The sequence below is a fragment of the Nyctibius grandis genome, chromosome 5 (assembly GCF_013368605.1).
Source record: "Nyctibius grandis isolate bNycGra1 chromosome 5, bNycGra1.pri, whole genome shotgun sequence".
NCBI lineage: Eukaryota > Metazoa > Chordata > Aves > Nyctibiiformes > Nyctibiidae > Nyctibius > Nyctibius grandis.
The window spans coordinates 58317651-58331311 of NC_090662.1; the positions used below are offsets into that span (position 1 = coordinate 58317651).

Below are 13661 nucleotides of genomic sequence, written 5' to 3' on the forward strand. Positions count from 1 at the left end.
ACCTCTGTGTTCTGGTCAGGTGCAGCCTGTCATAGAGAAAACTTGAAGTTACCACGCACGCAGCCCAGAACCTGGACAAGAGGTTATTTCCAACAGGTTATTTCCAGAGACGCCCAGCGGACCTCGGGCAGGCTTTCAAAAGTGTCAGGCTCCAGAGCCATGCAGTCCAGAGCCGCTGTGGCAGGAAGCTGGAGAAGGGGGAGAGGGAGGGAAAAAGAAAGGAAAGGAGGAGGGAGGGAAGGCAGGAAGGAAGGGCCGGCTGCTCCCGCCCTTTCCCTCAGCCTTGACCCGGCCCCACCACAGCGCCCCCTGGCAGCGACGGCTGCAGCGCGCCCCCCGGTCCCGGTCCGCCACCGCCTGCTAAGGGGCGGAGCCACCTGCTTATTTATATAACTCGGCGGCTCATTTGCATGCCGCCAAGATGGCCGGCCCTGGGATTGGTCGGCTCCGAGGCAGCCCCCACTGCCGGCCCCTGTGCCCACGGAGGGGGCGGGGTCAGCCGAGAGAGGGGAGGGGACACGAGGCTTATTTGCATAACGGCCGGGCGCGTGCGACGGTGAGGAGGCGGTGTTAGCGGCTGGAGCGCGTTCCGATTTTGAATCTACGGCGGCAGCACCGGGAAGGCGGGAGCGGCGGCGGCGGCCGCCGACCGCGGAGGCAGGGGGTGCTGCGGGACGCCGGGGCGCAGGTACCGCACGTTCCGTTCGGGGAGCGAACGGCCGGGAAGCGGCAGCGTTCTGTACGGAACGCGGCGGCGGTGGAGGCGGCGGTGGCAGTGGCAGTGCGCATGCGCCGGGGCTGCAGCTTTGCACACGCGCCGCTGCGCGCTCCCACACTCGCTCACAAGCGCGGCGCAGCTACGCGCGGGCTGCATGGGAGCACGTGACCCGGCTCCAGTGCAGGCGGCGGGGCGCATGCGCGGTGCTGTTTTCGCCCAGAAGTGGCAGCAGGTGGGGAGCCGAGTGCGCGGAGGTGCCTTCCTCCGTCCCCCAGGGGTGGAGGGACCCCTGCGGCGGCTGGTGCGGGTCACAGGTAGGTCTGGCGTGAGGCGGGGCACAGCTGGGGCACTTTGCTGTGTCCTGAAGGTGCAGAGAGCTGGGCAAGAGCAGGCAGCTGTCTGATTGCATTCTGTCTTACGCATCTGTGAGGTGAGGAGGCACTTCCTGCACTGCACTGGGCGGGTGTTTGGGTGGGACAGTGGCACATCCAGCTGCCTGGCACCTCGAAAGTGTTTCCTTACTCTGTATCTGAATTGGGGATGGTGTGATCTGGGCAGTGCTGTATACAGCCAGGGGATATCCTCACAAGTATGGTGGGCGTGGATGCTGAGTGTCACGGTGGGTGGGCTGTGGAAGCAACAAGAAGAAAACCGTTTTTCTTGTTACTGTGCTCAGTAGTGTGCTGATGAACTTCAGATTAAAGTTCCTGAAGAGTATGCGCGTGTTTATTTACTAGAAATTAGGGTGTTTCAGTGGGGGGAAAAAAGGCCTAGTTATGCATTATTTATGTGATGTCATCAGTAAACAAGGCCGGAGTGGCTACTCCAGGTTGTCGTGGAGGCCCACATCAAACAAAATGGCAAAAGTTAACAGTTTAAGTAGTATATTCATGTAAAGAAGGTACATGTGAACTTCTGATTTTCTTTGAACTGAAGCATTTAAAATATTGAAACTGTATTCATGGTTAACCATTCCAGATTTTAATTCTGATGTGACATTGGGGCTTGTTAGAGGTGTAGCATTATCCTCGAGCAGTATTTTCTTTTAACAGGTATGTATCCTTATTAGAGCTCCTGATCTTTGACAGCTATCCAGTGGAAATGCCTACATTAGAATATTTTGTTGCATAATAGTAATCTTGAAATAAATATACGTATTGTAATGTCAGTGTGACCCTTAACACAGATAGACTTGTTGGATGAGAAAATTGGATGGACTTGATGGAAAAATTGTCTCTTAAAGGGATGAACAGCTCAACTGTTCTAGGCAACAGTCAGTGAGCTTAAAACTGCAGCTTTCATGCACTCACAGAAAAATAACACTTGTACATCTAGACATCTTATTTAACATGCCATCTAATTGACTGAAGTAAGAGTATTTTAATAAATACGTTTGGTCAATATCTCAGATGATACCAGCAAATACAATATTGTTATGAATAGATTTATTAAAATTTGCATCTGCAAGATGAGGATATTCTGTGAGCATGCTATTAGGCTCTGTTGCAAGTTAAAATTTATTTTGGGCCATTATCTGTTATGCCAGTTTGTTCTAGTTGCCGTTATTGCAGTTATTAGTATTTACTTTAGGTTTTTTAAGATAAAAACGTGGAGAATGTGCTTAGCTTCTGCTTAAATCTGAAATTAGTAAGCCAAATATGTCCTCTGTACACAAGCAACAGGTATCAATGTGAGAGAAATCTGTTTTTCTGATTAGATACTGTTTTGTGCACAGGAAGGTATGAAGGAGAGTAATACCTTGAACATGAAGAATTCTTTGGGGAAAAAAACAAACACAAAAAACACTGCTATTTTATATGTGATCTTGGGTAGGTAATTCCTCAGTTTTCAGATCTGTGAAATGGGGCTAATGGTAGTTGTCAGGCTCATCATAAAATGAATTCACAAATGATTGCATGAGGACTTGTGCAATCATGAATCATGGCAACTAAACCCACTATTTATTCCTCAAGTTTGGCAATTAGCTTAGTTTATATGCTTCAGAAGTATCACATCAAGTTCTTATATACACATAATCTAGAAAGGAAGAGTACTGGTATTTTTGGATAGCAATACATTTTTTCAATAAATGCCAAGTAATTAAAATACAGAAAACCTTGTTTTGTCCCTGCTTATAAGTAACTGCCCATTGTGTGTTCTTTTTTCAAAGAATTTCAAGAGAGCTTTGTTTTCTCATAGTTATGTTTTTAGTTTAGTAGATTTACTATGTTGCTTGAAGTAAAAGGCTTTTTATCAGCTCCAACCTTGCTACCAAGTGTAGCAATGCTGAACTGATGCTTTCTGTGATAATATAGAACAGTGTTGTATTTTGCTGTATGAATTAATTTAATAAGAATATCTTGAATCCCGTGTAGGCTTGAAACTGATCATACTTAACAGAATTGGTTCACAGAAGGATACAATAATTATATACATCAACTGAAAGAGTCATTTTGCTGCTCTTATTGAGGGATCTTTTAATTCTCATTTCCTGTCCATTTTGAAGTCTGTTTTCAATAAGATGCTAATCTGAATAGGTATGCATGTGTGCATGCTGTACTTTGCCTCTTTGCTGATGCCTCCTGCTTTAGCTTGTATTGTTACGCCCATTTCACGTATTTAGAAGCTCAGCATTAACTGTAGTATGTCAGCTTTCCTGTAAAGGCTGCTTTAGTAATGCTTGCAGAATTTGGGAAATAAAGACAGGAAATGTGGTCTAATATAGACATATGCTTTCCCTCCAGCATGGGAGGTGATCTGGTTAGCCAAGAGACTGGACAACCTATGAATAAAAATAGTTTAAATATTGATTTTACAGAATCTGTTGCAAACAGAAACAGTTTACATGTTAAACAATTTTTTAAATCCTATTTAGTAACTGATATCCAATTAGTAACTAAATTCTCATTTTCATTGTGTTTGATTTTGATTTTTGGGAGAAGACATTTTTTTCTATTACAAACAGATGAAATTTCCGAAGTGAAAAGTAGCTGGCTAAACCAGATATTCTATTTTCCTTCCAAAATAAAAAGAAATAATTTCTCCCTGTCTAGATTTTTTTAATAGTATAATTATTAGCTAGGTTTATCTGAGCTTATTGTCAGGAATTACATTTATGTCAAAAATCTCAGGGTTTTTCATGAAATGTAGATAGTAAGGCCAAAAAATACTCTGCAGGTATGTTACTTAAATAGTTTGTAAGTTGAATGCATTTTTTCTCTTTGGTCTCCACCTGGTGTTTTTCTATATTGTGTGCTAGTTACATGTTTATGTTACGAGTTTATTTTGCAAATTACTGCAGTGACACAGATATAGGACACAGTTTTTGTAAGGGATATTAAATGAGGAAAACAAGTTGCAAGTTGTAAAACTGTTATGATGCATTAATGTGGGGCTTTAGTTTGTTTCTTTTTTTGTTCTTCCTTCCCAATGTATTTTTATATAATAGTTCTCTTAAATGCAGTGAAATTTGAGATTGTTAATGTTTTTCAGTTAAATCTGTGGCTGGACCCTACTTCTGTTTAGTATGTGACATTACTTTGAGAGATTTACATAGACAAAGCAATTGGGAACTCATAAACTGGCCAACACAAATGATGCTTTCATGATGTATATTCGTCATTCCGGTATTTCAGTTATACTCATTGCACTATATGCTGTACTACATGAAAAAACGCTCTCGTCTTTCCTCTGTACTGTAAGAAACAATGTTCATCAAGCAGCAGTGATTTATCCAAATACAGGGTGGAGGGTAAGATAAGGTTGTTGTGGGGGGGAGTTTGTTTCTTTCTTTAAAAAAACAAAACAACAAAACCAACCAAAACAAGCAAATAAAACTTGATTTTTTTTTTGACAGCTCATCAAGAAGCAGAGAGAAAGTTAGGTTGTTCTGTAAAGTGATCTCTGTAACCAGCTGTTCTTGATAAATTGGACAGTTACAGAATGTCTTGACCTCTGAATAAAGTTTAGATGTGAATTGGGTGATACTTCATATTTAAAATTCCTGTAGCTCAGTCTTGTTTTGGATATTAAAGCCTGGTGGCTGATCCCAAAGACGGTAACTGTAAAGTCTTCTAGCTTTGAGATTTTCAGTTAGGAGGATCTGGAGCATAGATTTTGTCAGCCTTTGAGTTCTGGTTATCTTTTTAAAAGCAAAATTTTGCATGGTGTTGTGGGTTCTTAATTTTCATTCACCTGAAGAGATTTTTGTATATCATTCATAGTGTGTTTAGGTGTCTTACCTTTTTTATTTGTGTGGGAGTTTTTGTAACTTTTCTTCCTCCCTATTTCTGTAGCAATGGGAGTCAGAAAATCCTTGAGTTAAACTTTCTATATATGAAGTCTCTGGAAGCATCTGATCATTACAGTTCATTATTAGCCTACAGATCAGACTATAAAAGTGAGTGTGGTCACTTTTACAGATACAGAGTACTGATATTAGTTATCCAGAAACTGGATGTGCAGAATGCTTTAGTATTTTTTTAGAATGGTAAAGATTGAACTAAACCAATACATTCTCTAGATTTTCAGGGTGTAAAAAATTGAATTGTGATTCAGAAATGGGAGTCTGTTTTGGTTGGATTTTTTTGTCTTTTACTTTAGTTGCGTATTCTGGTTTTAGTTAATGTTCTAGTTCTTATCTCTGTTCTGTCTTGACTATCTGTGTTCAAATATATATGCAAAAACATCCCAAGGTTGAGAGCAGAATTTCAGATACATGTGAGTGTTATGTGGCTTTGTGTTTTATGTTTTCATTTGCGGTTATGTTAGTATTAAACAAAAACTAGAATGCTGTTAGTGAAAAATAAATGCCCGCATGAAACTTAAAAAATGCATGAATAAGGTTATTAAATGGCACTTAGGAATTCTGCTAATAAGATAAATGTGTTTAACAAATACAAGTTGTCTTTCCTTGCTTAAGCAGAAAATTGCAAAAGAGGTATGTGACAAAAATTTTTTAATTGTGCCACAGCCCTACAAGTTTTAACAGAAATCTGCTCAGTTCTAGGATAGTAGTCCAATTTTATGTAATAATTGTTTGTCAGTTGTTCTGTCCTTAGTAATTCTTGAAAGACTTGTTGGTTTTCAGTAAATTTGACAGAGTAGTGAGTATCAAAGATAGTTAATTCCTGCAAATTTTGTGAAAACAAGCAGCTGGGATGAGGACAGGCTACCATTGTCCTCAGTGAGGGAATCTGGCAGTTACACATTGGTTTGGGGGGATAACTTGCTGTCAGTCAGTACATAGGTATTGTCTGTCAAAGCAGCATGGAGGCTTTCACATCGACATGCAGCTTCGGACTAGACGCGTACATGCACTCACTTGCCCAGTGTGGTAAGGCACCAATGATAACCTGAGATTACCCTGATAAAAAGGAGCCAGACAATGTTTATAAATCTGCAGGAAATGTGGTTCCATTAGTTCCACTGCTCAGTCAATATCTTGTTTAGTACCACTGACATATACTTTTTAAAGTTGCCAGTGTATTTAACAGCCAGTCTGCCCCATCCTGCCCCCCCTTTTTTTTTTTAGTAATGATTTCTTGGTGGTGTAGCTGAAGGCATAATAGTAACTGTGGTGTTAAATAAATGCCTGACCCTCAGTTGTATGTCACCTTCCATTCCTCCACTGTGGAGGAATTCAGAACAATATATATAATGTATGTTTATTATATAAATGCCCTTTATGTTCGTTCAGGATTTATGAGTAACTTTTTTTTTTTAAAAAAAAAAAAAAAAGTTATGTCCTTTAAGATGTTTTTTGTTTTGAGCTGTGCATGTTATAAATGACTAAAAACTATACTCATGAGTTACCAGCTCTTATTTCTTCTAGGAACAAACATCAAATCATGTGAGATCTTAGTAAATTAGATGGCTGTGTGCAAAGTATTCTTTTGGAATAGTTTATTTTCTAAGTCACTGAGGTAAACTGATAGAGCTTGTTTGCTGTGTGTAACTTGGGTATTTTTAATACAGGAAAAATGTTTTCCTTTTCTAGATCCAATTTCTGAAAATGCTCTTAAGTAAATTCATGTACTCAAAAGCACAGGTTTTATGAATTATATGACTTTAGATATGTCAGCTAGCTGTTAAAATAACCTGTACATTTGCTCCATCATTTTGTGCTGTCTTAAGCATTGTCCTCCATTTCACAATAGTGTAAAGAAATGTTATGGTTAAAAAAAAAAAAAAAACCCTGACATGAAAGAAAGTTCCTTCTACCTTTGCCTCCAACTTATTGCAGTTTCCAGAAGGTCATTTTAAAAGGATGTTGCATTCTCTTTTTTTTTTAAGTCTTTCAAAATGTGCTTAGTAGTAAATTAGCACATAAACATATATGCTTACTGACTTCAGTCAATACATGGAAAATTTCCTTCATTGGTCCTACCATCAAGTGGCTTGGAATTATGGGAAGACCTCAAATGTCGTGCAGACTTTGACTTTCTGGGCTCTAGTGTTCCTTTTGTGATCATCATGGACTCTTTTCCCCAGTAGTTTAGCAGTTTTTATCTGCAAAGTTCTTGCAGTCTTAAGTGAGAGTTGAGATGTTCTTGAAGTCAGCCTACTGGCCTGTGTAAATACAGGAATAAAGGAGGGTTTCAATAGATTGAGACTTCAATTCAGATGCATACAAACAGTAGTCTGTCATCAATTTTATCAGTGTAAGAACTGTTTTGTCTACTTGAGAAAAGTGGTTGAAATGTGGTTTGGACCCAAGAAAATGTGGATGGTATGTAGCAGACTGGTTTCTAAGCGTATAATTTGAGCAAAAGAAATTATTTATGCTTTGGCTGCTTTTTTACTGCCCTTGTAATGTGAAATGACGTAAAGCCCTGTCTGAAAATCCAGAATTTTCTGCCTCCCCTTGATTCTTCAGGGTAGGAGCCCTAGTATAAAGTCTGACTCTATGTAATGATACTGAAGAGAGGTGTGGGGGCTGATACTACTTATACAGGGCAACAATTAGAGAGATGACAGGGTACCATTTTCTTGAGTTTCTTGTTTGGTGTTCATGAGAAGGTTGGAAAATGGAAGCTCTGTTTTAAAATCTAACTTATGAGTAGAATGATTGAACTTGTTGAGATGATACTGCAGTCTGTTGGCGTGTCATCAAAAGAGGACAGATTTAAGGTTGTTTGTAGTTTTTATTATGTATTTAAGAGAAATCAAAACATAACAGGTTAAGTTTACATTCCATTCTGAATCTCTTTAAAGTGCCCCATTTTCTTATTTTTTTATTTTTAGAGAACCTGTATAGATGCCACCCTAAGTAGCAATAAGAAATCGTAGTCCCATGCTAATATAGGAATTCCACATTAGTGTAGGTTCCCTTAATATTTCCTGGACCAAAGCATTCTCAGATGAGTTATTTTACTCCTTCTGTGTTTAATTAAACATCTGAGTTTATTTTAAAATTAGTTTGGTTAATATTTTTTAACATATTAAGACACCTGTGTTTCTTTACCAAAGTATATTGACGTGAACTCTGGAGTAAATGCATATGGTTTCTTACCATTCAGCGAGATTTTTTGCAACTCAGTGTCTGTATTAACATATTGGTACCTCTGCATGTTCATGAAGCTTTCTGACAAGGTAAGACGATTGACTACAGCAACTGGAGTGTGACATGGGTTCTGTTTTCCCTGGCTCAGTGAAAGTGTTCTCTGAATTTTTTTTGCCGAGTCATTACGCCCATTCAAACCAATTTAAGTCATTGAGTGACCGTATATCTGCCTCCAAGACTGAGTGTTAGAGAATGCAGTGTTGTACAAGTGCATCTCTTGGGTTCTGGATTAGAACCTCTCCAGGTTTTTGTTGAACTTCTAGGACTAGAGGACAGAATTCACCTTTTGATGTAGGAATTTTGTAGGTGCGCTAAAGATAGAATTCTCTTCTATTCAAAACGTTGCTACTGTGGAAATCAAAGTGTATGTATATTTGTCATATAAATGAAATACTAAGTTTGAATTTTGAAATGTTACAAGTTACTGTAAATCCCTGTAAGCTGAAGGTGTTCTATGTATGAAGTTCAGTGTAAGCTACATGGGGTTATAACTGGCTAATAGAAAAAGTTTCTTTTGAATTTGTTGTAAACTTGAATTTTTATTTACTAATAGGTCTTGGTGAAGAAAAGCTTCAGTGTAGCGGGTAATTTTAAGTTAATTGTAATTAAGTTGTTCTCCAGTGTTCACAAATGTGTTTTTGAGAGACCTGTCTTTTGGGCATTTGAACTTCAAGCATACTTTAGTTTAGTCCTCTGGATCTCTACAGTATTATCAAAGATTATAATAATCAATGTAGCTGTTTACATGTATGTGGCATGTGCTTTTTCTTGTGTGGCAAATCATGCTTTTCCTTTTGTCCTTGTATTAGCCAGATAGTGTATTTCAACATTTTTTAAGTTCAAAATACTGTGGTGCTGATGAGTGCAACAGACAACTACTGCTGGTATGATTAATCAGTCCTGAAATAACCAGCTACAGCTGGCAACAGACATGCACAGTTACATAAGTTTAGATGTTTTCATGAAATAAGTAGATGGAGGGCATGTTCTCCCACCTTTTGTGGGGGGTCTTACTGTGTTGGGCTAATTTTGGATCACAAAGACTATTTTTTGGTAGAAGGTTAGGAATAATTCAACATAAATTTCCCTCAGGATCACCCCATATGCTCTTGCAGTTTTTTTGTTTTAAAGTGGCTGTATTTGGATTTTGTAGAAGAGGTGTACGTGATGAAGTGAGGCAGATATAGAGGAGCTCCCTCCAGAACTGATCCACGGTTGCCTATAGAAGAGCACGATTGGCGTTAATGAACAGATACTCGAGAGGAAGCTGTATTATATTTAGTTCTGCTTGCATTAAAATCGTGTATTTGTTTGACAACCTCTCTGTCCCTGCCCCCCCCACCCAAACCAGTTCTTTAGGAACAAACTACTCAGTATTGTTACAAGAAGATTCCAGCAAAATTGCTGAAGGGATTCTAGATACCTCTTCTTCGAAAAACTTGCAGAACATACTGCATCATTTATAAAGAATTAGATACTGGATTTCTGTGGGCACTGAAGTGTTCTGGAGGGTTCTTGCTAGCATCCTTATTTATAAAGTGAACTTCCTTTTTTTCCCCCAAGTAAAACTGTTTTATTGGGCAACTAATATTACACAATATTTCAGAATAGGTGGTGCTGTTAAAAAGGAAGGTATAGATCAGTTTCTTAAGCTGCTTTTTTTTTTTTTTTAAGACTGAAATGAGGCTGCTCTTGAAAAGTACTCCCTAATGTTTGTCAGTTCTAGGCATGATCTGGCTCTGTATCTGTGGCTGTTAATATGACGTGGATTCTAAGCTGCCTGGAGTCGGGAGGGAGTTGAAATATGCAATGCAAATACTGGATCACAAGACCGTAGCAGGGCTGCCTCTCAGTGGTTTTTGGTTTGTTTTAGTTTTCTCTTTACTAGTGCTGCTCTAAGTAGCTTCACTGTTGCAGCTGTGCATTAACCATTTCCTGCCTGTCAAAGAAACCATTCCCCTGGCCCCCCTCTGCCTGTGCAGTTTGTTGCAGCCTGGCAAAGAGGGAGGTGCTTTGCTGTATAAATGTTTTATCCGCTGCTGAGTTGTCACAGAGTGGCTGGTCTTGAGTGCACACTGCAGCCATCTTAATCACCTTTTCAGTGCAGCTGAGACAGTGCAGTTTCAAAATGGCTGCCGAAGTGCTCTTCCTTGCAACAATTTAGCTTGGCTGTATGCAAATGAGCAGAGCTGTTGGCATCACACGCTCCAGACTTCAGAGGTAAGCACCAGCTCTGCTTTGCTGAGAAACAATTTCAGACTTCTTGTAGGCAAAATTAACTAATTCTAAGCTGTATAAAAGATCTTAAAATATTGTGCTTTTTTGTCAACAGGAGGATGTTTGGTGGCGGGTTTTTTTGTTTGGTGGTTTTCGTGGTTTTTTTTTTTGTTTTCCCTCCCCCTCTCACTGAATTAATTCATAGACCGCTATCCTTTCTCAGTTACAGGGTAGATTGGGTGGGACAGGAGAGGTCAAAGGTCATACCCATATGTCTTGCTAATCAAATTATTTAATTTTGGCTTACTTCCTTACCAAGCCAGAAGAGCTCTCACTTTATGCTACCCTTTCTCAAAAGCTTGCCTCATAGTTTAACTAAAACATAAAAAAAAAAACCTCTTTATGACCTTTGTTAAATTTCTGTAACCAAGTGGTTGGATTTACATTTAATCATCATATTTTGAACATTTAACTTTTTCCAGTGATAGATAAGAACTACAAAACCTGCGTAAATACATTGGAATAGCAATGAGTATGTAAATGTTAACTATTTTGCAGGTAGCAGTTATTTGCTACTCAAGAATAACACTACTATAAATTTTGCAGAACTACTACAAATGATAGAATGAAAGTTTCAAGGTAAATTATTCTTTCATTTCTTTTGTATAACTTAATTGACATCTGAGTTTCAAAGTGCTAGTGGTTTCACATGGCCTAGTCTTTTCCTGTGTGTGTTACTGGTTGGTGGCCTAGCTATTTGTCATGCTCAGCACTCATTAAAAGGCAGTTGATAGGTGTCAGTGTCCGGGGATGTGAAGGTGGGAGAAAAAGCAGTGCTCAGCTTTTCTCGTTTGGGGAGGAGGAGAACAGAAAAGAAGGAGAAAGATGACATATTTCCTCACGACTCACTCATTTTCTTGTTTTGTGTCTATCTCAACTACCTAGTTAAGGTCTTTACGGGATCTTAATCTGGATCAGTTAATTTGGGAGTAGTTAAATAGTGAGTTACTTGAAGTTCTCTGGAATCGTATCAGGAGCGGCAGAAGAGCTGGATAACTCGTCAGGATGTAGCTTATAGTATTTTCCTATCTGAAGTTGAACTTAGCGCTGAGGATGTGAAAATCGGTGCTAAACGCCTAAAAGTTTAGTCCTTCCTCGATATTTTTGCATATTTATTTGGTGCTTTTAGCATACTATGTAACAAAGCACTTGGTGGTTAAATTAGTTTTTAAATACCTGTTCCCATAAATGATCTTCTATAGTTAATGGCAATACATTCTTTATAAAGAAACAAAGTATTCTGGGCAGATAGTGCACATCAGGTTCTCAGGACGTGGTTTCTCCATGTTTACCATGTGCATTTGATATGAAGAAATAGAAAAAAAAAACCCAGTAAAATACAGAATTTTAAGCCCAGGTTGATTGCTGACTTCAGCTAACTGTAGATTTGTAAGTAGTTGGTCGCAGGATTTTCCTGCTTTAGGATAAAAGATCAGTGACGGAAGTAATGTGACTGTGTGGTCACAAGTGATGATGAAATGTAGGTAGGTAGTTTTATTACTTGTTTTATTGCTAGTGGAATTTTGTTTAGTGGATTTTATTTAGGGCAGGTTTTAGTTCATAGCGGCTTTTCTTGATTGGGTAGGACAGTTAAGATCCTGAGAATATTTGGGCACTTTAAAATGTCTGAAAACTCAGACAACAAATTATACTTAAATGCATTTATCTTGATAAAATGTGAAGTTTTGTCGTACATTCACCTCATCTAATGAATGGAGATTAATAATGTAGTGAGATTTCCTCCTTCCCATCCCCCAAACTATAATCTTTCTGGTTTTCTGCAAGATACTCTTGAGTCAAGCCATCCTGACCCCAGTCTTACAAAGGATTACTGAGGTTTGTGTTTGTGTAGTTTTTAGTCAGGTATTGTTGATTAATTCCAGATGTTAATAACTCATTGTTCAAAGCAAACGGAAACAATTCATTCTTCATAATGAAATCACCAAACTCCTACTTGATAGTCATTGAAAGGGGTGAAATTTTATGTCTAAAACATTTTACCATACGCATCCTGTGGTGGTTTTGTTGGTTTTTTGGTTGTGTTGGTTTTTCTTTAAAGGGACATATGAAAATGTTATAAAACAGTAGGCACATAAAAATTGTCAAGTTCTGTTGGTTTGGGGTTTTTTGTTAACCCCCTCTTTAGTGAGAACAGGAAGAGGAAAAGGAGTGTATTTTTTGACATTCACTGTAAGGAGTGGTTCTTCACATGTATTACATTTGCTTAAAATATTGTACATTCACACCATGTCTTTCATACAGTCCTTTTTGTGCTTTTTTTGTTGCCTATGTTTTTTTTTTTTCTGTGAGCTGAGTAAGCTTACTCCCATTTTACAGAAAAGGCATGGATAGATTGCCAGAGTTCAGCGGAAAGCTCTTATCCCAGTGTCTTCCCTTCCCTTTGATTTTGATTTACTTTGCTCTTTAACAGGCTGTTTTGAAAACAGTATCATTCTTGGAAGTGCTGTAGAAAACAACTGGCCTAGCAGGGAGCCATAACATTTTGTTGTAGTGAGCTGGGTGGGTGGTGTGGGGGTTTTTTTGTTGTTGGTTTTCTGTTTTCTTTCCTAAAGTGGGTGTTGGAATGCATCAAGTATGGTAGGTTTTGAAACCTGTGTTGCATATGTAACGCATCCCTCTTTCCAGAAATCCAAGTACACTGTAATGCTTGCTGTACAGTAGTACTGGTAGCTGACAGCATGATCTCTTCTCTGTTCCCTCCCATGGTGTTAACAGTTCGTTCGTTAGGAGTCAAAAAGAAAATGAAAAGCACTGATGTATCTGCATGGGAACAAGGCACTTCAATGGATGCTAAAAAAAAGTATGCTTTTATTTAATATATAAATTAGATGTTCATGATCTGAATTAGAAATAGTTGTGTATAATGAATTAACAACTTCAACTGAATTGATCGCTATACATTTTAATGCGAGATGCATTGTCAGACTTTGCTCACCATTCTTGTGTGTGCATTTTCTGCACTTCTGAGATCTGCTGCATTCTAGAACAATTAGCTTTGTACTGCTGATAGGTAAACCTGAAGGATAGGCTTTCAGAAGTAAATAAATTGCTAACAGGGTAGCAGTCTCAAATACACGTGAC

The 13661-nt window shown here is 38.8% G+C and overlaps 1 protein-coding gene across 7 annotated transcripts in view; it reads left to right on the top strand.

Annotated features, from left to right (window-relative positions):
- The first annotated feature begins 549 nt into the window (after positions 1-549).
- Positions 550-13661, top strand: part of ATF7IP (activating transcription factor 7 interacting protein) — a 130166-nt gene continuing 117054 nt past the window's right edge. For 5 of the 7 annotated variants that reach the window (XM_068400346.1, XM_068400347.1, XM_068400341.1 and 2 more), the window contains exon 1: positions 10417-10502. In XM_068400346.1, coding sequence (XP_068256447.1) covers positions 10456-10502 — 47 coding nt within the window. In that variant the 5' untranslated portion in view covers positions 10417-10455. Of the gene's footprint in view, positions 689-926; positions 1033-10416; positions 10503-13661 lie in introns of those variants that run through there. The other 2 variants (XM_068400343.1, XM_068400349.1) reach the window with 2 other exon arrangements.